This window comes from Helicoverpa zea, chromosome 23, assembly GCF_022581195.2.
Source record: "Helicoverpa zea isolate HzStark_Cry1AcR chromosome 23, ilHelZeax1.1, whole genome shotgun sequence".
NCBI lineage: Eukaryota > Metazoa > Arthropoda > Insecta > Lepidoptera > Noctuidae > Helicoverpa > Helicoverpa zea.
Window position 1 is genome coordinate 8,614,275 of NC_061474.1, and position 27,182 is coordinate 8,641,456.

Sequence of the window (27,182 nt, forward strand, 5' to 3'; positions counted from 1 at the left end):
GCCTAAGAGGTACATATTTTTAAATTTTATCATAGGTGATTATTAAAATTTGTTGGAGTTATTTTTGTTCTTCGCTTTGTAATTTTGGTGTTATCAAAACATCTATTTCTACGACTGTACCGTCTTAAATTAATATCTATCCTTAAACAATTAAAAACTACCTTAAATTAAAGTTACAACTAAAATACCTACACAATTCTTTATTCAACTTTTTAGTATCTTTTATGTTTTTTTTTTTATATATTTTTATTTTAAAATGTTTGATAGTACCTATAGAATTTTCGGCCGTGAGTAAAACTCAGATTGCGGATTTTTATATATTTTTTCTAGATGTTGCTTAATAGTTGTTAATTTATTTTATCAAATCTGGCGTTATTTAAGATAACTATACTAGTTGAATAAAATAAAATGTAGGAACTTAAATCTATGTATATTATTCTATACATCTACTTCAGATCGCTGTCATACTACATATCACTTGTTATAGGTCTATTTGCAATTAAAGTACAATCTTAATCAAATGCATATGCCTTAAGTATTATGGTAACACATATGCATTTGTGTTAAGTTCTTAAATGTAATTAACCTAGTTATTGTATATGTCTATACTTTAGTAGCTCTGTGGTAGTTTTAGAGGTAATACTCAAAGCTACAAAGATGTGTGACAGAATCTTTTGATTTCTAATTTGGTTAAGTATATGCACATTTTTTTTATAATGTTAGGCGTGCGTTTGACCATTATTTCATCTGATGGTAAAGTGATAATGTTCTTTGACATATCCATTTCAATTCCAAAATTATATTGTTTAGTCTTTGCTTATCTTTATTGCTTTGGTTGAGTTAATACAGGTGTTAATAAAAAGATAATTTTAGTTCGACGAGATTTTTTGTATGGTGATTTCATAGTGCGTTTTTTTTTATTGTATATTAAACCTTGTCATGTAGTGTTTCCGATGTTCTTAAAAATGATGGTTATGTCCACATATAGAAGCTTCGTATGTTATCTCTAACTCATTGTCAGATACAAATATTTTACATTAACCAAGGTCTTATATTGTATTGTATGGGACTAACATCGAAACTTTTATTAATTTTGCGTTGAATTAATATATTTTTGAATATGGTAATATCTTTTAGCTGGTTTATTTCAATATTTTTTGTTCTTCAATAATGATTTTATTTGTATTTTTTATATTTGATGATGTGCCTACTGCCCCTTCTGTAGATTGTATAAGTCTATATTTCAAGAACATTTTGTACATAGGTTATGAAAGATATTTATACCTGACACCACGCCACATTAAACCTAACTTACCTAATTATTATTTAAGTCTTACCTAAGTTTCATCCACTTTTATATGTACAATTTGAGTGGGAATTACTTAATCTATTTTAGAAGTCACTGGTAACATTAAGCATTCCTAAATCACGCATAAGTCTGAAGCATTGAATACTGTTACTGATTTTTTTTAATAATTTGAATATTTTACTTTAGGTATTTTTGTCGAAATTGATAGGATGTTAATATGGCATGGTTCTTATATGGTTTTCTGTACGGTTTGATAGTAATTTTTCCAAAATTATATTTTAACTTTATCCATTTAAATATTCCAGATGTTTCCAAACATTTTTTTTTAACTCCAGATGGTTCCGAGCTTATTTTTATTTTCACGTTTTTTTGTGTTGGTATTTTTTTTTCGATAAAATAACTACTTTTCGACATTACACAGATGTTGTCTCAACTCACGAATGTTATATTAAATACAGTTAGATTTTTTAAATAGATTTGATGTGACTTTTTTACTTTAGACAAAAGATCTTGATTATTCTTTATGTAGGTACAGTAAATGTCGCTAAAATGATCTGACTTATGATAATTTAGGTTTGCTACCTAACACTAGCTTAATAACTAAGTAAACCTAGTTAAAATTACTACTTTTCGTACCATTCATTTTTTCTGTTTGTGTTTTCAAATTTTTGATTGAAAGAAATTGTGATTTTTGCTCCAATCAAAACAGTTATTTTTTTTTATTAAAAACTGCACGATTTTTTCTATTAAGTACTTTTGCCGTGACGAGGAACCATAAAAAAATGCAGTTTAAAAAAAAACTTACCTAACTTAACTATGCTTAACTAATGCCTATGCTAAGAACTTACCTACTTATATACTATACTACTTACATGCTACGGCTGCGTTCATCGCGCCTTTCATCTACTTTCTTATAACTAATAACCGTGATTGTCACCGATCGGGAACCCCTAGAACTATATACAGTAGTTTTAATATAACTGGAATAAACTGATGTTCAGCTTTCCTGACCACGGTACTATTGTGTAAAAACTGTAATTTTATATTGTTTTTAGTGGTCGGTGAAAAATTTTCCTAAAGCTATTTTATTTTTTCTGTTATCTTGTGTACTGTTTTTTACCATTTTTTTTTTCATATTTTTGAAGATTGCTTTTTTTGTGTCAAATAAAATAACTATTGTTTAAAATTAATATGGTTTGATTTTGTCTTTTTTTTGTTGTTTTATCTATAATCCTGATTGAAATGGAAAACATATTTAATTGCTTGTTTTTAACATGTTTTTTTTCAATATTTACTAAACCAAAAATAAAATGGGTTGGCAAACAGAGAAGAAAAAGGTACTGCAATATTTTGTCTTTACCAATTTCAATATTGATCATCAATGTTTTGTGTTTTATAAAAAAAAACCTCTCCATTTCTATGTAGTTTTAACCTTAATTTACGTCGAAGTGCAATAAAAAAGTTAATTTAAAAAATCACTGCCATTGGTAGACTAAAACCAGAAAATTCCAGTTATTTTAAAAATACTGTGGCCCTAAATCTAGCCTTAACTATTACTTATTTTTCTAAGTTCCTAAATATATCTACAAGCTACTTATTCATGTAACTCGTGATCTCGAGTAAGTTAAATGTACATTTTCTTACTTAATTCTCTTAATATTAATAATCCTATATTCTTTTCGAAACGTCTGCAGTAGTGGTCAATACTCGTAATGTAATTATTTTCAAAAATCTTTTTTTCATTTTTAGTTTTTTTTTTTACAATTTTTTGCAAATCGTTATTTTATTTGTGATGGTAAGTGTAAGCAGAAATGACATATCACTAACAGTTTTTTTTTTTGTGTTGAAACTGCCCATTTGTCTTCCGAATAATGCCAATATTAATACCTTCGAATTTAAATTTAAAATTGAGAATATTTTTTCAAATTAGTCTATTTATTTTTCCGTTCATTTAGAATTTAGAATCTATTATGATTATAATGGGTAGTTGATGCGCACTCATTTTAACTCTTTTCTTTTTTATTATAACTTTTTTTTGGCAAAAGTATCAGTTAAATATTTTTTCTGTTGGCGATTATTTTATACACATTCATAATACTTATTGATGAACCTGAAAAAAAAATCGAAAATATTTATTTCACAAGTATTGACATTATTTACCTTATTAAAATTAACCTTATCTAACTTAACGGTAGACTCGTAACGTTTAACCGGTAAGATGTTAGTGTACGTTACTTTAACTGCCGGTAAATAGTTCTTACTACCGGTTTTGTCTACCCTTCTTAATCCAAGTTAATCTTTTACTCATTTGATTAAATATGTAAATAAAGTGGTTGATGAATTTTGAATTACCTGTGTTTTTTTATTATTGTTTTTTTTTGTATAGGTAAATTATAATATGGCGACTTTGTGTATGCTTATTGGTATTTAAAAATGCCTGTAGAAAAAATGTTTCTATTGTAGATGACGTGTTGTATTGAATAAAGAAAATATGTGACTTTTGTTTTCGACTGTACTACTGATAAAACCACAGAGTAACGAAACAAAACAGAATGGCAACTTACACACAAAAATATTACCACAGAATCATTCATCCAGAGTATTACGACATGAAAACCAGTTCATACCGGCACAGTGAGTTATATTAGCAAAAAGTTAGCGGACCTCCTACACTCCCCCTAACTTTGATCTCAGCTCTAAGGTCAAGTTCACTGACAACTTAAACGTCAGTTTTCTTAAAACAACTGTTTATTATGAATAATCAAATTATATAGATGTTTTAAGAAAAACGGACGTTTAAATGGTGGGTGAACGTAGGCCTAACAGAACCAAGTTTTAACCGGCGGCTGACCGTCCGCCGTAACCTCATGTCAAATAGCCGACAACCCGAATTTCGCTAAATCCGGAACATCGATATCGTCCAAATCCTTCATCGATACATAACCATCCTTGATCGGTACATAATCATCAGTTCCGTCGTTCAAATCGATTATAGGATCTTTGATGTCAAATTCGCTGTTGATTTTAGCTTCATTGAGGAGTTTGAGAGATTCTTCTAGAAGATGTGTGCGATGTTCAGGGTTGTCGGGGGTGTCGGTAGAGCGGCGGTGGTGCAGGGTGGAGGGGGCGGAGCCCTGGTACGGCGGGGGCTGAGGCCTGTTGTAGTTGGCGGCGAGATTGGTTGATGACTTGGGGCTGTATGGACGCGCGAGGCTGTTGTTGGGGCTGGAAGAGTTTGAGGGTTTTTTTTAGTGATAGATAGGGTTTTGTTTTGGGGTAGAGTAGCAAATTTAGCAAATAAAAGTAACTACAGAAAACAATATCAGAGTCAATTTTAATTCCCAGCAGTTTTGCTAAATGCAAAGAAATTAGGCTTTTGAGTCCCGATTTTTCTTTCTTTACTTTTAGTAAGGGAACTATGTATCTACTGACTTGATGATGACATAAGTAAACGTTTGTTGATATACATGTTTAGACCAAAGTTGATTTTTTTTTATGCTACATATCAATAGTTTGTTTATTTTTTTATATTACAGTTTTAAAAATAAATATTAGTTACATACCTAACTCCGAGACTCTTGGTGCTGGTGTTGTCAGCAACATGCGTCTGCTCAGTGTTGCCAGTGCCGTAGCGACACATCTCCACCTTCGACTTGTGTGCTCTGGAAGTTATGTCATCCGTGGTTTTATTGTGTTGCCATAGTGTTTATAACAAATATATAGGACTGTTAGCTTAAGAAATAATTAAAGGCAATAAGGAACATTAAAAAACACAAACACACACATATCCGAATTGAAAACTCCTTTTAGTTAAAAAATATGCATTTTTAGAGACGTGGTGACTTGGTGCGGACTTGTGAGGTCTGGAAATTATATCATCCGTATATCGTCCTTGTTATGTTGTCATAGAGTTTATAAAAAATATATAAGGCTGTTTTAGTTTTTAAGGCATAGGCAACGTTGATAAGGCAATGGAATGTGAGTGGTATATTACACGTCAGAATCGAGCACCCCGTTTTGTGAAGTCGGTTAAAAATATGTTTGTTTAGAAGAGTTAACATGATTGGTTATGTTTTTAAATATCCTAAAAAGTATGTATGTGTATATCTACAGATGTTAGTAATTCCAAGAAGAGTTTCTTAATGATATCACATCAATTAAATTGAGTTAGTTGTCAATTAACAGAACTTTTTTTATTTTTGTTAGTCGTTAAGTGATCACACAAAAAATAAAGTACCTATATCATATCGAACCTTCTATTTCTATAATCGATACAAATGTGGAATATGTTCGCCAGAAAATATTCTGACTCTGGGTCTCGTCTGAAATAGAAGTTAAAACATTTTTAAGTCTTGTTTGCATATGCTGCAGTTGATTTGAGCACCTCTTTAAAAAGTAGGAGTCTCAATTGTACTACATAATACATAGTTAACTGCCTCGTTGGTCTAGCTGTCGCTAGTGCGGCTGCTAAGCACGAGGTCTCGGGTTCGATTCCCGAGTCGGGCCGAAATCGCTTTGTGGGTTTTAGAAGACTTTCACAAAGCAGCCCGGAGCCTGGAAGCTGGTGATTGATACACCCGTGCATCGGAGAGCACGTAAATGTCGGTCCTGCGCCTGATCTCTCTCCGGTCGTGTCGGATTACCGTCCCATCGGGCTATGAGAGTTAAGGAATAGTGAGTGCACCTGTGTCTGCGCAAATGCTCGTGCACTATAATATGTCCTGCGTAGTTGGCTAATCTCCTTACATGAGATCAGCCGCCGTAGCCGATAATCGGCTAGGAGGACATCATCATCACATAATATAATATTCTTCTTTCTAAAAGATTTCCTTCAATATATTTTTTTTATTTTTTTTTCTCTATCATTCTGTCGCAATCATTCCGAACTTGGCTACAGTTTTTAAAATGTATGTACAAAACACAATTACAGACCTTTATTGTTTTGGTTTGACCATCAAGAAGACACAAGAAGCCAACTTAGGATTGGAAAAGTTATTTGACGAGAACCGTATATTTACACAAAAACGTGGCTAATTCAAAGCCGTATCGATCAATTACGTATAAGGTTAAGTGTTCCGTGTTTCGGAACACGATAATTCGAACACCTTTGGCAGTCGTTACGGGTACTAAGACGCCAGAAAGTCTGACAACCATTCTTACCAAGGGAGTATCAGGTCGCCCGGGTAACTGGGTTGAGGAGGTCAGATAAGCAGTCACTCCTTATAGCGCACTGGTACTCAGCTGCGTCCTTCTAAACTGGAAGCCGACCCCAACATAGTTGGAAAGCGGCTAGGCAGATGATGAACTGTATACTTACACGGTGGCATGCAGAGCGCAGACGGCGGCCGATAGGGCAGCTACACACAGCAGCAGCAGCGACAGTGGCACCAGCACTGCGGCTGATAGCTGACGCCCGTAGCTGCGGGATGGAAGCTGTTCCTGGTGGAGATAGGTACATTTAGAAGTAAGGTCGAGTTTTTGGTGTTATGAACTTTCCAAATGGACCGAATGGTCGAAAATCGGTCTGATGAACAAAATCTGATGAGCAACTTTCGTTTGGGCCGAATGATCGAAATTGGATCTGATGAACAACTTTTGAAATCGCCTTATGATTTTTACGACGGACATTTAACTCGATATGCATGTTAGTTAGCGGACGTGTGTTGACTGATTGTAGAGGAAGTATGTTTAATAGTCCGTTTTGATCAGAATGAGTTCAACAAGAAAATCTAGACAATTCTATTTTAAAATTAAATAAAAAAAAAATGATGAAAGGACCGAGTTTTAGTCAAAGATCCAAAATTTATGATATAAGCATCAAATTCAAGACTTTTTGACTTAATCAAACAACATTTTCTAAGGACAAGTATTTCTAAAAATAAAACAACCAGACAACAAAACCATTTATTTCCCCAACAAATCTCCACGTACCTTACTAGGTGCAGTCCAAGCGTCTCTAGTATCCAAAGCCTTGAAGGATTTAGCCGTCTTGCTGGAGTTTGGTACTTCGGTGAGGTACTCCAGGTGTTGCGTCGAACGCTCCTTGTAGATGGTGTTATACTGGAATAGTTAGAAGCAGGTTTTATTGAGCAGTCTTCTGGTGAATTAAGGTGATTTGTTTGGGTAGGCATTTTTTAAAAAGGGTCAATGTATATTGAATTGGTTCCAATTGGTGCTAAGGAAATGAAAAGCAGAAAACCATTTTTTCGTTTTTTTTTTTTCAAAGCAGATTACTCTAGACGATCGGATGACATTGAACTGCCTAAAAGCCATTCCGTTCCATTTGATTTGCGAAGTCCGTATCCAGTCATATAATTTTTACATATGATTTTTTACACACCTCATATTCCTATGTGTAAGCAAATCAAGAGACAGGTAGAATATGAGGCACAGTTATAAAATCTTCCTTCAACAAACTCCACCCTGAAAACCACAAATTAACCCACCAGCTCAAAACTGCACCAGTCCAACGTTAGACCAGCATCGCGGAAGAGTCTCTCGACGGTGGTTCGCTTGTACTCGCGGGGGCAGCTCGGCAGACGAGACAGAGGACGTACTTCCTCGCGGAGACGTTGTAGCTCCAGCGAGAACGGCATCGAGCTGCCCAGACGGACTACCAAGCTAGAAGGAATTGGATGATGAATTCTGATGAGATGAAAGGACTAAATGTGTCCCCTAATTTGTTCGAAGGCTTTGAAGACAGGGCAGTAGAAATTTTCAAATTAAAATTCTGCAATGGTTTTGAAGAGTTTTTTGCTATCTTGTGGGTTCGGTATTCGCAATATCATTCACTTTCGGATGTTCCGTAGTGTGGATATCTAGTACCTTCCCCCTTTCATGCCCTCAATGTTGCCCTATTAGCACAGGTTCCTCATAGGCTCCATGATTTCAAAAAGTTATTAACCCATTTCTTTATGTCATAATTCTATTAGTCATATACCTAAAAAGACACAAAATAAATGGTACCTACCCTTCACCGTCGCTAGGTTTTAAAGGAAGTCGAGCGCCGAGATCGATGGCGGACGCCAGGAAAGTCGCGTACAGATCGCCGCTACTCTCCGTCCACAGCTTAGTGCGCAAGATGTCTTTCAGTCGAGTCATCCTGAAATACATTTTAAGTTCTCCTGACTCATCTGCTTAGATTAAGGTAGATAGTATACTATCACTTTCATTCTATTTCGCCTCACCTCCTACCTCATAGCCTCTTTTACTCCCAAGGACTCCTTCTCCCCACTCGTTCTTTTCTACCCCCTCTCTCTCCCCTTCCCTCTCCCACTCTCTGTTACCCCCTCTCTCTCCACCTCCCTTCCCTTCCAACTCCCTGATCCCTTCTCACTCCCTCTCTAGAACAACCTTAAACTCTCTCTCTCCCTAACATGTACTTACTTGTGCTCATCCAGTAGATCTTCAACGTTCAGATTATCGATCTTGAGCTCGACTTCGTGGCGCGCCATCTTCTCTTTATGCTGGATTTCTAACGTAAGCAACACCCTCCGCGTCTCATAGTCTTGTCGGTTTAACCCAATTACTTCGAGCTGTACAAACAATTGAACCTTTAGCTTAGCAGTTCTTACCTATATTAAACACTAGTTAAAAGAAACTAACTTAGGTGACCTTGTTTTAGAAATACATAACATAACATAACTTACTAATCCTAGTTGTTTAGTAAATAAATAAATCTTTTGACAACAGTTGATCATGAGACTTCGTCCGTTAATTGAAAAAATACAATGTTCATATCATGAGCATTATAGTTCGGCCATTCAGAGAATGCGTTCCTGACACGTCGCGATTGAACTGACGACGTAACTTTGCAATGGCGTTGCAGTTACGATAAAAATATTTTTGCTGGTTGTTTACCGTTTTAACAATTGAGGAGCATTAAAACAACATTATTATATCAATAATCAATGAATGTAGTTACGTCGTCAGTTCAATCGCGACGTGTCAGGAACGCATTCTCTGAATGGCCGAACTATAGTCTTGTTAGCGCTGGGAACTAGGTAGTCTGTTTCGTTTGCGACGGGTCGATGTTGGCAAGTTCCTTTTCCAAAAAACCGTTTTCTATGTCGACTTTTTCAATTTCGATGTTGGACCCAAAAATCTAAAATCCTGCTTACCGTAATTGGGCCTCGGGAGCCTCTCGGTGGTGTTCCGAAGATGAATCCCGAGTGATGCCGACCGCTGTAGATATAACGAAGCCACGAAGGAAGCTCCGGTTTGCCCAACATGGAAGCGTGGAACCGGTATTGTTGATCGAATTCTGGACAAAGAAATATTAAGGTGAGGTTACGATCAGGAATAAGAGGAACGAACAAAGGAAGGTTGAGAAGATTCAAGTATTATATATTATAATTTTTAAAATGTAGGTATATTGAATTTAATTCATTGCTTTGTTTCCGATAGCATCGATTGTTAAACAAAGGAGACTGATGCGGTTCGTGAACCATTAACCATTTTGTTAAATGCCGTTCAACAAAATGGCAGACGAGGAATCCAACTCCGATGCCGAAACAAGGAAACCCGCCCAATTTTTTCATATAAAAGCTCCATTATATTAAAAATTATCATAAACTTCCTTGTGCCATCACACAAGTTCATTTAAAAGTAGCTCTTCATCAAAAATCTTTCAAAGGAAATTCACTGTTAGAACAAAGAAAGGCGACGCAATAATGTTCCGAGACTGTTACGTAATTTCCGGGCATGCGCCGTAAGTGCACCGCCATCAAGCCGCCATTTTGTCGACGCTTTAATGTCAAATTGGCATCATCCTACGCATCTAGAAATAATGTATCCCAAGGAACCACAATGCTTCTTTACTTTGCCAGTTTCAATAATATTCTTGTAACTGGATCTAAACTTGGGCCCAACTCTATTCATCAAAGTCTAACTGTGATGCCGAAACAAAGAAAACAGCACAACTTTTTCATATAAAAACTCCATTGTACTAAAAGTCCTTCATTAAACTTCATTGTGCCATCATACAAGTTCATTTAAAAGTAGCTCTTCATCAAAAATCTTTCAAAGGCAATTCGCTGTTAGAACAAAGAAACGCGACGCAATAAGCTTTCTAGAATATTACGTAATATCCGAGCATGCGCCGTAAGTGCACCGATCACGAGTCAAGCCGCCATTTTGTGAATGCTTTAATTTCAAATTGGCATCATCCTACACATAACCTATATGTATTCCAAGGAACCACAATGCTTCTTTATGACCTTAACTTGAGCCCAACTCTACATCAAAGTCTAAGTTAATTTCTAACCGTGAAAACGAAACAAAGAAAACTGCGCAATTAGGTACTTTAAAAGCTCTATTCCATAAAATTCTTTGTGCCATCATACAAGTTCATGTCTTCATCAAAAATCTTTCAAAGGTAATCCTCTGTTAGAACAAAGAAAAACGACGCAATAATCGTTCTAGAATATTACGTAACATCCGAGCATGCGCCGTAAGTGCATCGCTCACGGGCCACGCCGCCATTTTGTCGACGCCTTAATTTCAAATTGGCATCAAAAATACCGTTCAAAATTCTCGGCCGCTTGTTAAAATCGTAAATATCAGAATAAAGACCATTTTATTACATGCTGTTCAACAATATGGCGGACGATGAATTGTGTACACCTACACAAAAATTCTAGAACTTATGACGAAAAAACTACAACGCAGCTACTCTTGATGCAATAATCGTCAAAGTCCTTTCATAAAAGTCTAAGCTTAGTCGTGGAAGGCGAAACAAAGAAAACCGCGCCATTAGATACTTTATCATTTATAACCTCCATTATATGAAAGATCCTCATAAAAAAAACTTTTAAATTCATTTAAAAGTCTCGTCTAGATAATTTAATGTTTCGCTGTTAGAACAAAGAGGCGTCGCAATAAGCTTTCTGGAATATTACGTAATATCCGGGCATGCGCCGTAAGTGCACCGCGCACGGGCCACGCCGCCATTTTGTAGACGCCTTAATTTCAAATTGGCATAAAAAATACCGTTCAAATACTCGAAAACTTGAACGAAGTCCTATTCAATGTCAGTATGAAGTAAGCATAATGAGCCTACAATTCCAAAAAAAACTCCCCTCAAAAACACATCATAGATATAGAAAGTTCGGGAAATGCACCTCACCCCACGCTACCCCTTCCCTCACGCTCAGGGCGAGGACCGGCCAGTTCGAAAAGTCTGGAACCTCGAAATCAATATCAAGACGAAAAGTCTAGGGCATGCGCCGTATCTGCAATGCCCATCGATCGTTATGCGTCCGCCATTTTGTACGACCATAGCGACGCCATTTTGAAAGCGTGTTCGAATGTTGAACATAGAACAAAGGATTGGAAAATCCTTTAAGAAAATTTTACTGTAGGTAATTGGTTTAAAATATGAATTATATAGATCATGAAATAGAATAAAACTTAATTTTAATTCACACGAAACATATTTTTTTCAAAAATATGAGAAAAATATTATTTCCAAAAATTCATGAAAAATAAAAAATATATTCCTACCGCAATTTAATCACGACAAAAATATAAAACCGTTTAAAATATCAAAGATGATTTTTTAAATTTAATTGATCGAACTATCACAAAGACCCGGAAATAAAAAAAATAATTTTAATAAAAATCCAAAAAATACCTGCTGCTCCTGTTCGGTTTTGCGGCGGAAAATCAACGACGTTCCACTCATATCAGAAGATTTTCAAACAAACACTCAAAGGGGACTAATTAAAATTCAAAGATTTGATGTGAGATAAATCAAAATGCGGACAGGCGCTGCACGCAATGACGCAACAAGTTCCACCGAGCACGTCCTAGATGCGACTCCCTGTAACACTCAGGTAATCTAGGACATGCGCTCTAGATGCAATGGTTATTGATTTTGCAACATATATTTTGATAGGTAGTTTAATATGGAAACTCCCAAGGGAAGCGGACAAAGGCTTTTGATTGACCGGTACATTTTTTTGTTGAAAATCTGTCGTAATAAGTATGTATGTTTTATTTTTTGTTTAAATGACAGATGATTGACTAAACGTATCATAAATGAGCCCAAAAACATTTTAACGACTTGACTAAGTTTATCACTTTTTTCACTTAAGACATGGGCTTCCTCAAGGTAAAATACTGAGCCCAATGCTAGTCACCATCTTAAAGATTTCTTACGAAGGTTTTAAGAAAATCAACGGAATTTTTAATTTATATTACCCAAAAAAAATATATGAAAGCTTTTTCTTTTATAAAAAAATATTATTTTGAAATATTAATTAAAATTAACTCAAGATTTTTTTTTGTCCAAACGTAGAAACTATCAATTCTAAAAAATATTTGCATTAAATAAAAAAACCGAACCGATAATCGAATATTCCAAAAAAGGGAAGGAAGTGCAATAGGAATCTTCTGTTTATCGCGCGAGCGATAAAAAGATTAACACAAGGGAGTTAAAAGTTTTCTTTCAATACAATCAAAATCAACTGCAATCATCTATGGTAGGTATAAGCTATTGTAAAATCTTATTAATTCTGCTGGTGACATCTTTACTACGCACTCAAAATATTTTTGATTTGTCTTGGGGTGCAAGTCGAACGCTTACTGCGTTTTTATTTTTCTTTCATGTTCTCGTACTGATGAGTATTTTGGCCACAAATTCTTAGGTTAAGTACTCCTATTAATTTATATAGACAGATTCCTGAATGATTTTATCTATTCAAGAATAGATACCTAATTCACAAAGATTGCATAAAATAGGTAGGTGCTCTTCTACCAGGGAATCTCAAGAATATGCAAGACAATACTTTGATAAATATTTTGTATGTGGATTGTGTGTTAAACAAATGGACTACAAACTTTTAGACAAACAAACGTTTGAAAATCAACAGCCAATTGCGGATTACATTTATAAGAGGTATGTTAATAAGAATAAATCCTTGAAAATGTTCAAATATATTAAGACCAATCCCCTTAAAGCATCGCCGCTACTCGCTCGGAACTCAGACCACGTACACAATACAATTAGGTCCATATTATAAAGTAAGTACCTATCCTTTAAACAACACGTGTATCATAAAGACATCAAGAAATCAAAACCACCATCGATACTTAGGTAGGTACATCTACGATATTCCTCCCATCCCCTTCCCTGAAAAAAAAAAATAAAATAAAAATTGCAATCTTACCTGCATGACCTGCATCCCTAAATCACCTTCTCACCAACCAGACACAACTTCTACATTTTGACTACTCTCAAAAACACGCCGCCAAAATCAAAGATGGATGAAAAAAAATTAAAGGTCTGTCTAGGCGGCGCCAATCGATAGAGCTATAAATCACAACATGGATGCCCTAGGTATCCCTACCACGGAGATAGATAGGGCATGCGCTGTTATGCAGTCGTTATTGATTTTAAAACTTCCGCTATTAAACTGACCCTTTTGGTTTTTTTGCGAGGAACAATTTAATGGGCCCTAATTATAAAGATTTGGTTAAACGGAAAATAAGTAGGTGCTTAGGAACATCGGTATGCGAATCTTTAATGCTAATACATAAATAAAGTCAACAAATGGACTTCTGTAATGAAAGGACATTAGGAAGAGAATAAGACTAAAACATTTTGTTTCACAGAGACCAAAGCTTAAAATAATATTATTATTTTGTGAAAAATCTCTTCAAGCAATCACTAATAACAAAAGTATATTGTATTCAGTCTTACCGTGTAAATAACCGTTTGAATTTATTAGTAACAACAATAATGGCCTTTCTACAAAAACTTTAACCACTGTTTTACACTTGTCTAAAAAAAATGTGGCTCCAAAATGAACCATATGTCAACGTCATAATTTGACATTTTTTTAGACAAGTCTTAAACTGACGTTAAAAAGTGGATTCTCGCCACAGAGTGTCTTTGGTTAGCACGTGTGCCTAGAATTTTCAGCTGTTTTAAGTGTTTTGGTGAACTTTTGTGACTTAGTTTTGTGTTTGTGTGTTGTCTTTTTGTTTGTTACCAGTGGTGTGTTGTTATTTCGGTAACTAACCAGTTTTTTACAAGCATAATGGATCAAAATAAACCCCCCGATCCCGATCCTCCCGACATCTCTGCATATGCTCCACTTTCCCCCAACTATCCGCTTTCCCAACTCGCTGATGTTGCTTGCAGCATCGCGGACTCCCAGACCCTATCAACCTCGAATACCAGGAAACGCTCCGGAGATGATGCCAACATTGGCGTGTCAACCCCGCCATCAAAACAACAAAGAAACCTAGTTGGCCGCAGCAGGTACTCTGCTACTGATAAGGCACCTTTTATCGTTCATGTCTCTCGATTGGAGCCCCAGCCTAACGCCGGTACCTCTCTACACCCTGTTACTTTCGGAATATTCCTACAAAAACATAACATTACCAATGTTGTCCGTGATGGTGTTAAAAAAGTTGGTAGGAACCGTGTGTCTGTAGAGTTTAAATCCCCTCAGGATGCAAACTCATTTATTATCAACAGCATTTTACATAAGAACTGCTATGTTGCCTCTATCCCCACTTTTAATATAACTAGGATGGGTGTTGTGACTGGTGTTCCCACAGATTTAAATGAAGAGGAAGGCCAAAAATACTTGCAGGTCCCTTCAGGTTGTGGTGAAATCCTGAAAGTTCGTCGCATAAGCAGGAAAGTAGTTATTGATGGAGTGACTGTATTCAAGGCAACAGAGACATGTGTACTTACCTTTGATGGCCAAGTATTACCTCAAAGAGTATTTTGTTGTTACACCTCCCTTCCGGTTCAGCAATATGTTTATCCCACCATCCAGTGCCGTAAGTGCTGCAGGTTTGGTCATGTGGAACTAGTGTGTCGGTCCAAGCCTCGCTGCAGTAAGTGCGGCCATGATCACCCTGGTGATGGTTGCAGCACTTCTGAGGCGGAGGCATTCTGTGTGCTCTGCTCGGGGAATCATTTTGCAAATAGCAAATCATGCCCCGAGTTGGGTAGACAGAAGGCCATTAAGACGGTTATGGCTGAGAAGTCCCTTTCATATGCTGAAGCTAGCAAATCTGTCCCACTTACTTCTCGCAATTATGCTAATGCTGCAAAAGCTATTCCCGTCCCCACTCAGTCATACCGCAAAACTGTTTTCCTTAAGCCAAAGACCCATGCCCCTCTATCTCCCTCTTATGATAAAGCTGCCCATCAGCAGATTATTAACTCCCCTGCACCTTCACAGCCTGATGGCTGCGCTCTGAATAACCCATTCATTGATAGTAATGTTTCCTCAATAATAGATATACTTATTAAACTTCTTTCTACAATTCTATCCACCAATAATACCCAATTACCGTCCAACGTTGCCTACCAACTAACTAACCTTTTATCAAATATTAGAAATGGCGCCTCGCCAAGTATTCCTTCAATGGAATGTGAGGAGCGTGTGGCATAAAAAGCACGACCTCATATTCCTCCTCAATAAATTCAAGCCTCTGGCTTGCTCTGTAGCTGAGACTTGGCTCACCCCGAGTCTCAGTTTTAATATACCACTATTTAATATTCTCAGATGTGACAGATCTGATGGCTATGGAGGGTCGGCTCTCCTTGTTAATAATCGTGTCCCCCTCTCCACCTTGACTCTTCCGGTTCTGGATGGTGATATGAATATAGTTGCGTGTAGAATTGAGGGTATCACTGTTTTATCCGTGTATATTTCCCATCCTCAGCGTAGGTTTTTAACCACCATTAGGGACATTTTGAATAACATAGTGGGTCCTGTGCTCGTCATGGGTGACTTCAACTGTCACCACTTTAGATGGGGTTCCAATCGTTGTGATTCGTTTGGGGAAGGTTTAGTAGAAATCTTGGATGATTTTGACCTTTGCATCTTAAATGATGGTAGCCCTACTCGTAGATCCCTTCCAGGACAGCAAAAGAGTTGTGTAGACCTCACATTCTGTTCAGTAGAGTTGGCGGCATCAATTCATTGGGAATGTACTACTCTGACGCATGGTAGCGACCATTACCCCATTGTTGTAACTTTAATTAATAAAACCTTTTTAGAGAAAACGTCTCCTCCACTATTGAAGTACAACTTGTCCAAACCTGATTGGTCGAGGTTTGCATCTTTACTGGAGGAGAAAATTAGTATGCTTCCAAATTTAACTTCAAGTTTTCAAGATTCTTCTGGTCACTGCCATGCTAAGAGCTGCTACGATGGCTTTATCTCGGCCATTACCTCAAGCGCAGACTCTACCTTTCCGTTGCGCAACTGTGCCAGAAATAAAATCCCGTCACCCCCGTGGTGGGATCAAGAATGCACATCGGTTATTAAAGAAAGAAAAGAGGCCGAAAAACAGTACAATGATGCGATGAATAGCGACAATCTTATACGGTACAGACGAGTGTTAGCTCAATCTCGGCGGCTTCTTCGCAAGAAGAAACGCCGCGGTTGGGTTAAGTTTTGCACTTCTCTATCCCCTTCCACTCCCATTTCAGCAGTTTGGAAGAGCATTAATCGTTTCAGGCGAGGCTGCTCCCCATCTATCTCTTCCCCTATCTCGAGAGAAACTGCTGAATCCTTTTTTGACAAAATAGCTCCAGCCTATGTTCCTTCTTCCTCAGAACTTCTGCTCCCGCCTGTAAATATTGTGGATGATCCTATGAATGAACCATTTTCGTTAGAGGAACTTGATACGGTATTACGTCATGTTAGGGATTCCGCCCCAGGCATAGACGGCATACCGTACTCATTTGCAGTTCATTTTGGTTTTGAAGCAAAAAAATATTTTTTAGGAATAATAAATTATTGCTATCAATTTGGTTGGGTTCCTGAACAGTGGAAAGCTCAGATAGTAATTCCCCTTTTGAAGCCCGGCAAGACTGCTGATGATCCGAATGGCCTTAGACCAATTGCTTTGTCCTCAGTGTTGGCCAAGATATTGGAACATTTAATTAAAAATAGACTTGAGTGGTTGGTGGAGTCTAGGGATCTACTGCCGAGTAGTCAGTTTGGCTTTAGAAAGGGGCTTAGCACCATGGACAGTGTGGCAATTTTGGTTACTGATATCCGTACAGCCTTTTCCAAAAATGAATCCGCTGTAGCCACTTTCCTTGACATCTCTTCCGCATACGACAGCGTCCTTCTTCCAGTTCTCAGGCAAAAATTGCAACAGCTGAGGATTCCGGGTAAGATGGTACAATGTATATGCGCACTCCTCATGTCTCGCTCTTTGATGCTCAGAGTGCAGGGGGAGGTATTTGAGGTGAGACAGACGTGGAAGGGCCTTCCCCAAGGCTCAGTTCTAAGCCCCCTACTATACAACCTGTATACAGCAGACATTGGCTCCTGCCTTAATGCTGACTGCCACCTTTTACAATACGCTGACGATCTAGTGTTGTATGTAGTTAATCCATCTATTACGGACGCTGCCTCATCTCTCTGTCTCTCCCTGGACTCTCTGCACACATGGCTTTTGGACCATGGTCTCTCGTTATCCGCCCCAAAAAGCTCGGTAGTGATTTTTTCCAGAAAACGACTGATCCCTCAGGTCTCAGTTAACATTCAAGGACAAGATATTCCCATAGGTAACAAATCAAAATTTTTAGGCGTTTTCTTAGACTCAAAATTATCCGGGATTCACCACTTTAATTATTTGATCAAAAGATGCGAAAGAGCAATCTCCATCCTAAAAGCTCTCGCTGGTGTCTGGTGGGGGGCCCATCCCTTCACTATGAAACTGGTCTACAATGCCTTAGTCCGCAGTATCCTGGACTATGGGTCACACTTGGTGATTCCAAGCAACAAAGGTGCCTTGGCCGGTTTAGATAGGATTCAGTCTCAATGCCTTCGAATCATCTCAGGTTGCATGAAGTCGTCGCCTATTAACGCCTTGCAGGTCGAATGCGCTGAACCTCCTTTAGCCCTGAGACGTCAGTACCTCGCTTCCCGTTTCCTATCCAGGGTTATTCCCAAGTCATCTCACCCCCTCATCCCAAAACTCAGAGAGCTTGACACTCTTTGTCACAGCTCCAAATATTGGGAACACAAAGAAATCCCCCTATTCCTAAAAGCATATCGGTTTTTTCAAAATTTAGAATCCCCCATTGCTCCACATCCCAGACTTCCTTTATTTAATTACCCTTATGAAGTACTTTGCTTCACCCCTAAAATATTCTATAACATTGGCATATCCAAAAACTCCCCATCTGCAAATTCGGCCTTTAATGCGGTTTTGGGTGAACGATGGATTGGGTTTCAAAAGTTCTTCACGGATGCTTCCAAATCAAATGGTGGCTGTACTGGAGCCGCGGTTTACTATCAGAACTCTAAAATAATTTTGAAATTCAGATGTCCGAAGGAGTCTTCAGTATTTACAGGCGAGTGTGTGGCACTATTGGAAGCTTGTCGTTTTATAGAGTCCCATGAGATTAGCTGTGGAGTTATCTTTACTGACTCCCTTAGCTGTCTCCAAGCCATATCCCAGAATCCCTTTAGAACTAAACTCCATTGTCCTATTGTCCTGGATATTAAAAAGTCCCTTTTCTCCTGCACTAGGCAAGAGAAAGAAGTACACTTAGTCTGGATCCCTAGCCACTGCGGTATAGCGGGCAATGAATGTGCCGATGCATTGGCCAAAGATGCGTGTTCATCTGAGTCCGCTGATCTTGCACACTTCTCCCTTCAAGGGCATGACCTGCTAAACCTCCCTAAATTGAGTCTTGAGACCTCGTGGCAGGAATGGTGGAACATCTCAGGCAAAAGGAAGGGTAGCTCTTATTTCGCCATTCAACCGGTTGTAAAACCAAAACCGTGGTTTTCAAATTTCAAAAGATACCCTAAACGGGTAATTTCAGTCATGTGCAGAATTCGGTTAGGTCACTGCTGTACACCGGTCTTTCTGCGCAAAATTCGGGTGCAGGATTCATCCCTCTGCGAGTGTGGACTGGATGAAGGTACCCTGGACCATATATTTTTTGACTGTCCTATCAACTCATCCTTTGATTTATATGGTCGTCTCCAAAAACTTAAAATTCCTCTCCCGACTAACTTCCGTTCCCTCCTATCCCACTCCTGTCCAGAACTGCTCCAGATGCTGTTGATGTTCATTCATCAAAACAATATTAAATTATAAATTGTGGCCTATATTTAGGCCACAGTTTGTATGGTTGTGGTATATATTATATGTTATGTGTTACTAACATTTTGTTGTTGTTTTTATATATGTAAATATATTTCTGTTTGTTTCAGTGCCGTCCTACTAACACATTAAGTTACACAAGATCGGCCACAGCACCATCTTAAATCAATATATATATATTTTTAAATTTATTTTAATTAAAAGCACTTCTTGCTTCTCATCCCACTTGTCATTGGCAGAATCGTCGAAATTGACATCGACACGGATTGCCATATACAAAAATAGAATAGAATAGACGTTAAAAAGTTTTTGTGGTAAGACGGCATAGGTTTAAAAATCTAACTTTAAGATCAAAGATCGTTAATCGTTAATTTTATTGATTTATTACTTGATTTAATTTTGTTTAATTTATCAAATTTTGTATTATTTTCGTTTAACATTTTAATTGTATAGTTTGTTTCAGTTACTTTTAATTTAATTTTATTGCGGATTTTATTCCGAATAATCTTGGATTAAGTTCTTTACAGCCGACCACATTCTCTGTGAGCGTTGTGCACGCCTGTAACTGATTTATTTACACAGAACTAACAATTCTATACTAATATCTGTGTAGCATTTGTAAATAAGTTGTTGGTGTGCCTTGAAAATAAATAAATAAATAAATAAAGATAATCTTACCTGAAACTGCAAACCACTTTACGAAAACTCGATCACAAACTACATTTTAAAAACTATTTAATGACTAAAATATCTACACTAAAACAATGGCAATTTGAAATTAGCATAGCAATCAACATTGGACGTACGAATCACATTTCATCAAATTGATATACTGCGTTGCAGAAGACAGGACATAGGTACGCGAATTTGCATCTTGAACCAGTTGGTATAACCAACCAAAGAAAAATCTCGAAGCCATTTTACAAATAAAATATTGACCAATATTGGCCCAAGAAAGTTGGTACAACTTTTAAAGAAAGTTTGGGCCAACATTTGCATATTAACAATTTGGAAATGTCTGTTCAAGGTCGTTTAGTGCTCCACCGGACTGACCAAGAGGGGTTCTTTATTCGCGTGATTTGCGAATGTCAGTAATAATAATACCAAAAACTGACCCTTCCACTAAACAGCCCTTTTCCGAAATCACCCCACCGGGCGATGGATGAATCAGCACTTTGTTGGATTTACATGTATAATTATGTCATATATTTTTTATTTAGGTATAGGCATGACTATTGGTATTTATTTACATAGTTATATACATAGATCTAGACACACGGCAGTGTGTCCGCCAAGTTCGAGCAAAAAAAAAAGAGACACACCGGCCGTGGGTTATATTACACGAACCATTTCGGGCCAAATTCGACCCCCCTGTAACTCAAAATCTATTTTATTTACGCATATCAAATTTCTAGTATCTGTTGAGACCCCCTCACTTATCTAAAATACAAAATTTCCTATTGTAGGTCTTGAGATATTGACGTCAGAAAATCGCTATTTTTACTATACACTCACTGACTGACTGATTCACTGACTCACTCATCAAAAACCTAGACCACTTCCAATGGTCGTATTGACTTGAAATTTGGCATGGAGGTAGGTCTTTATGTCAAGGTAAAGGAAAAAACCAGGTAACATCATTAAAAAGTAACTATTTTTAACTGAGGTATGTGTATGGAACTTGGTACTTATTCAGATCTCACTTCTTTTATAGGCGAAGCATTCCCATATTATCGAACTTGGCAGTCTTTCACATTTTTGTTTTGGGTGGTATTTACAACACAAAAAAAAACTATCCTAGTAAAACAATTAAAAAAAAAACATAGGTATAGGTTGTGCTCTAAGTCTATGTATATCACTGTCACTAATATAATAAAGAGGAAAAATTTTATTGTTTTTTTTTTTTACTCTAAAAACTCAAAAACCAAAACTACTGCAGCGATTGGAAAAATTCTTTCACTATTGGTAAACTACATTTTCCCCTAGTAAAAAGGCTATATTTTATCCGGGTACGAGAAGAAGTTCGCAACTCAAAATCAAGTGACACCTTTCACAATCTAAACTCAAGAAAAAGCAAAAGTCAACTGGCGCCCAACATGGGCCAATTTGACATAAAAACGATAACATAGAAGTATATTTCTGGTCGCTGGGAAACCTTTCGCAACGGAAAATTTCCTGTTGATCTGTTATATACCCATATAAGTGCCCTTAGATACAAAAATAACTGTTGCGAAGGGCGAAGGCTTTAGGGAGTTATTAAGGGGAAAATATTTTATCGCGACTTTTCTGCTCTAATTAGTTTTTTATACGTAGTATCAGGATTATTTTGTTTCTTGATTGTAAGATTAGGTGCTAGTGTTCTATTTAGATGTTGTAGGTCCCTCTAATAAATGTAATGATAAAAATTTATCAAGCTATGAATTTACAATTTGAAATGAATGAGATTCAGCTACCCGACAATAGATGTAATAATTTAGGATAGTGGTACACGTTAAGAATATAATAAATTCCACAAAATCAGTACTACATATTTCCACTAACGTGTGGGTGTAGGCACTGCTCTCCAATAGATGGCTCTTTACTAGCAATCAAACAACAAAATATAAATAAGTATATAAAATAAAACCACAATCAACGCACGATTAACCACAAAGCAAAAGCTACATTATCTACGAGTAACACAGGCTTTATTTTATCCCGGTACGGGACGTGGGTAAAACAGCGGGAAAACGGCTAGTACCTACATAAGAACACAAAAAGGGTCCGCGCAGCAAGTTACTTACTTGACCCTTTTTTTCGATAGTGTAGTCAGAACTTTACTACTCTTTAAGAAATAAGCCTGAAACCCCAACCAGCTATGGTTTCCGGGATTGGTTATTCCGACATCGCCCAGGATCCATTTTTTACCGTGGTAAATAGTTAGAGCCTATCCTTGAGTATAAATTGTCGGCCGACGGTCATCGTGAATCCTTGCGTCCAAAGCCCAGGTTCACCTACGACACAAACGTACGTCTTTAAGACAGCTTTTTACTTTGAAACTTGAACATGAAAATTTATAAGTAAGCAGTTCGTTTGAGAAAAGAGATGTTTATGTGGTCGGCGTACCTACTTGTACTTGGGGCCTTATAAGTATCACCACGATTCGCTACGGTATCCGTTATTCCGGCATACCTACCCCGTAAATCCATGCGTAACCGTGGAAGCCTTCAATATGATATGGTGGGTCCACACGATACAGACTTTGAGTTTTTACAAAAATCTGTACGAACTTATAGTCTGAATAAAAATCTAGTAGTCTGTGTCAACATCTGAAGTTTGAATGAAAATATGATGACAAGTTTGTGCAAAACTATCATTGGCTCAGACTTTATCTGAGGGCACGGCAGTGCCCCAGCCAAGACTCGAGCAAAGCGGGCACGGCCGTACCATCTTTTCTCGAAGCGTTTCGCGGCTATTTCAGTCCCCTGTATCTTCCATGTGATCAAAGCTAGGAGTTTAGGTTTTCGATGACCAAGAGTAAGTATTAGAACAAGCTCAGTCTCAAAATTACAAGACATTTGAATAAATAGTTTACCAGTTATGAGCGATCAAAGTTACACCATTTTGTCACTGACTCACTGACCGATCATCAAAAGTCTAAGGTACTTCTAGCAAACTTAGAACCTTCAAATTTGGCACCAAGGTAGGTTATTAGCTACATATAAAGGGAAAATTATAAAAACCTTAAAACTTAATAAAAAAATAGGAAACAAATTTATATTTGCGGTTTTTCAAGAACATTGTGTATGAATTTTGACTGCATTGATAACTTTGTTATTTATTTATGTACAAAATGTTACTATTTGTTTTATTGTTACGTAGTGGTATATTGTTATTATGTATTAAATATACAACATATGAATAAAAAAGCTAGGTTTAAATGAAATGAATAATGATAAAATCTTTCATATTAATGCAGTGCGATAAACACTGCATGCTCGCTCGATAGATGGCGTTGTCCTGGTCTAAATCGCGCTATGGTTTCGTTACATAGCTTAGTATAAGTAGTACTTAAAAAAAAACAAATAATTTCATGTGATAGCGCCATCTACTTCTGAAATAAATCTCTTTAATTCTAAAAGATATTCGATTCAAAAATTCGTCAATTTCGAATTTTTTTAGTTTATTTATAAAAAATGTTGTTTATGTGCTACTTTAAGTGTATATATTTAGTGAGTTGCATGTAAGTTAATTTAATTTGTTATATACTTAGAGGAGAAAGAGACCTACAAAAAATAAATTAGATCCCACCAAAAACATTAAATGTAAAAAAAAGCCAATCCTCTACGCAATTCCTCCACCGTAAAAAGTTTTGAGATCGCATAGAAGCCAAGTCCTGTTCTACTTTATTTGTAATAATAAATCAATATTTTGTGACTATATCAATAGTTTTGTTCACATTACAATAATACTGTCTTGGCCATGAGCACAAGTTAAAAGTCGCTCCTTGAAATAATGTGCGTTGATAAATTCTATATGGACATGATTTTACGATTGGACTGATTATGGACTGATTGGAATTTGAGATCACCATGGACTAAACATGCGCCATAGTACATGTGCAGTTCATTGATGTTGGATGATACTGACTGTCGGTCATTTAGTAACAATTGAATAAACTAAAAGTATTTAATTCTGTGATATTAAACTTCATGTTTGACTTTCACCTCTCCAAGATATGCTGTATTATATTTGCAGTTTATTGTGCTCATGGCCAAGTCAATATTATTGTAAAGTGAACGAAACTATTGATATAGTCACAAAATATTGATTTATTATTACAAATAAAGTAGAACAGGACTTGGCTTCTATGCGATCTCAAAACTTTTTACGGTGGAGGAATTGCGTAGAGGATTGGCTTTTTTTTACATTTAATGTTTTTGGTGGGATCTAATTTATACAGACTTTTCTTTGTCGCCCAAACAAAAATCTACATATAAGTCTGTGTGATGTTGGTATCGTGTGGATCCACCATAAGTCGGCCTGATACAGATCGTAGTAACGTGCGCACTACTACTATTCATCTCCATACAAAATGATCCCGGATAAAACTATCGGCCGACCAAAAGTTTGCAGTGCTCGAGCGCTCTCGAAATAAGTACTTAAATTAGAGATTAAATTAGATTTTGATAGGTCCAATTGAACAGGTTAGGGCTGATGGGTATGGCGAACATGTCGGTGTCGACCGCGTGGTGTACGTGCGCAATCGATGCTGGTGCAGCCGATAAGGCTGGACTTCTTATCTTCACTCAATCCGGTCCATCACGAGGTCACCTGGTTTATTTGCCTCAAAGATACTCCTAATGATCGCAAATAGCAGTCCTGGATTGACCACGGAGGAAACGTATCCGTTTTTCGGTTTCTGCGACTAAGGGGCGCCCGGTCCGGGCCCATCTATGTTCTGCTTACAGGGGCCCTGCGTAGCTAATTTCCTAGTTAGGTACTTAACCGTAAGAAGTTTACCCCGATTAGCTACTGTCTCCGCGATTGGGCGTTGATTGGGCATAATCCATGTTTACCGCGGAAACAGTTCAATATATTAAAGAAACATGCGTTCTCACCTTGATAGGTCCAATTGAACAGGTTAGGGCTGATGGGTATGGCGAACATCTCGGTCTCGACCGCGTGGTGAACGTGCGCAGTCGATGCTGATGCAGCCGACAGGGCTGCTACCAGCAACGTGCATGCCACGAGCATGGTGATAGCTGGAAATGGAAGAAGTTCAAGTTAATACAGGGTAGCCTATATAGGAGACTTTGCTATAGGGTGTGTTACCACTGCCTTGATGGTTGACAGTGTATGTTGAAGATTATTAATTGGTAACTTAATTAAGTTCTCTCTATCTCTCTCTCTCTGTTTAAGTCGGTCTGATGCCGGCTGGATACTGGATGCTGGACTGAAAATAATTTCGGCCCGACCCGGAATCAAACCCGGGACCTCGCGCAAAGCAGTCGCGCTTTACACCAATAAACCAGTCTATTTACTTTAACGTGATGAGGCCAGAAACTGTTGGTCCCATATCTCGATGGATGATTGTGATTAGATAGCTCATTTATCTAGGAAAGCTATATCTAGGTAAGTTAGGGTACTATTTACCGAATGCATGAAATAGTTCCCACGGGACACGTGTGACGCCGGGACGGTAGCTATAATCATTGCTATAGTATGATAGAAACGTCTGTCCTTGTTACTTTTAAAATAGAATATTGTGTAAAATGCACATTATTATCGTAGTCGGATGTCGAGTTTATTATTATTTTGCGATGATGTCAGATTTTTTGCTTGTTTACACAAACAGGTTTCAAACTAATAAAATATTTGAAAAAACGTCATGTTAGAAGATTTAGCTTACCTACGTTAATAACCATCGTATAAAATCATAGGTACCTAGACAAGATTTAGAATATACAAATTAGTAGTAGTAGGTATATTATAGGTACTAATATGTATATTGAAATAATAGGTAGGACATATTACCTATGTCCTACCTATTATTTTTGAACCTACTATTCATCCTTATTTTACCCCAATATTTCGTAACCTTATTGATTTAAAATAAACAGGTCTCTAAAAACATAAACATACAAACGCGGAGTCGACACATTTCAAAATACCCAAATAACACACATTCCCATCACTATTTTTGTTTACAAACCATTCCTAATTAACATTTTTCACAACCTCTAAACTTAGCGGCATGATTTTCTTTACCATACTGCACGATCGTAACGAAATATCTTTCATTCCTCTGTGTTAAATAACTACGTAAATGCTTCAAATACGAAATAAACTTACCTTATCTTCACCGGTTCCCCATAGCACTGTTTAAGGAATAAACCCGACCTATTTTAACAGGAATAGAAATAATAATCGATTGCTATTTTAGCCGAGTTTGAGCCGACGGAACGTAGATCGCATGTGCGGCGCTTAGGAACGCCCCAAAAATACACAGAGATGAATTCCGTGGCTAGACGTTGTGGCGCGAAGAGATGATTTGAAATTGGAAAACGCGGGAAATGGAGCTTCGTGAATTAAATGGAAATAGCATTATCTTTTTTTTACATGTATAAGTTAGTGCAAGACATATAAACCTTTTACCTTTTATTCAAAAAAAGTGGAAAATTTTCAGTTTGCTACTGATTTTCTACAATTAGAAATGTATCTACCTATATAATAAACTGAAGGATTTGTTGATGGTATTATTTTGGTTTTAGTTATCCCTGACAGTTTACGTCATTTAGTATTTATTTGTAAAACATAGGTATGAAAACAATGGATTTCCCAAGAATCATCTAGTAGTTAGCTTAGCTACGTAACATCATGTTTTTATTCAAGTGGGTAGGTGTAGGTAGGCAAGCGTGCGAGTCATAAAAATACAAAATGTTTAGTTAATTTTAACAACTCACGCCGCGTCTTGCACGTGCTACTAGTAAATAAAAATTCATTTTCTTAATTTTCGCCGTCACTACTTACGTACTAGTTGACCTCTCGGCTTTAAATTAAATACAGTCTTCCCATTTATTTACGCAAATACGGCCCTGAAAGTAGGCGTGACGTAAAACTCGCGTCGACGTCATTGGTCTAACAACCGACCAAATTGAAGAGGCTCCAAACTTCAAAAACTACGTTCCGTTCTACGATCGGTAGCAGACACACGACTTTGTAAATGTGCGAATTAAATTGTGCTTAAGCAGTTTAATGCTACTATTCATGTTTATTTGGATTATTT

At 37.1% G+C, this 27,182-nt stretch overlaps 1 protein-coding gene across 3 annotated transcripts; it reads right to left on the minus strand.

The window, feature by feature from the left end:
- Positions 1-3,803: 3,803 nt before the first annotated feature.
- LOC124641746 (alpha-sarcoglycan) lies at positions 3,804-26,401 on the minus strand. Of its 3 annotated transcripts, XM_047179913.1 has the most exons (11): positions 26,249-26,384; positions 25,015-25,158; positions 9,430-9,572; positions 8,696-8,844; positions 8,280-8,411; positions 7,756-7,930; positions 7,241-7,369; positions 6,627-6,748; positions 5,563-5,631; positions 4,873-4,971; positions 3,804-4,534 (listed from the first exon to the last, which is right to left on the minus strand). In XM_047179913.1, exons 2-11 carry the CDS (start codon positions 25,148-25,150, stop codon positions 4,180-4,182), a joined length of 1,509 nt encoding a protein of 502 aa, XP_047035869.1. In that variant the 5' UTR covers positions 25,151-25,158; positions 26,249-26,384; the 3' UTR covers positions 3,804-4,179. The 3 variants fall into 3 exon arrangements, with proteins under 3 accessions (XP_047035869.1, XP_047035870.1, XP_047035871.1); XM_047179914.1 differs by lacking the exon at positions 5,563-5,631 and having other exon boundaries at positions 26,249-26,401; XM_047179915.1 differs by lacking the exons at positions 25,015-25,158; positions 26,249-26,384 and adding an exon at positions 11,943-12,130.
- Positions 26,402-27,182: the final 781 nt, after the last annotated feature.

Excerpts from the sequence above, each read along its gene's own strand:
- LOC124641746 (XM_047179913.1), bottom strand. The coding sequence starts at position 25,150 with ATGCTCGTGGCATGCACGTTGCTGGTAGCAGCCCTGTCGGCTGCATCA. Across the intron at positions 9,573-25,014 it reads GTTCAATTGGACCTATCAAG|AATTCGATCAACAATACCGG; the intron begins GTGAGAACGCAT and ends TTCTTTGTCCAG. Across the intron at positions 4,535-4,872 it reads ACCAAGAGTCTCGGAGTTAG|CCCCAACAACAGCCTCGCGC; the intron begins GTATGTAACTAA and ends AAACTCTTCCAG.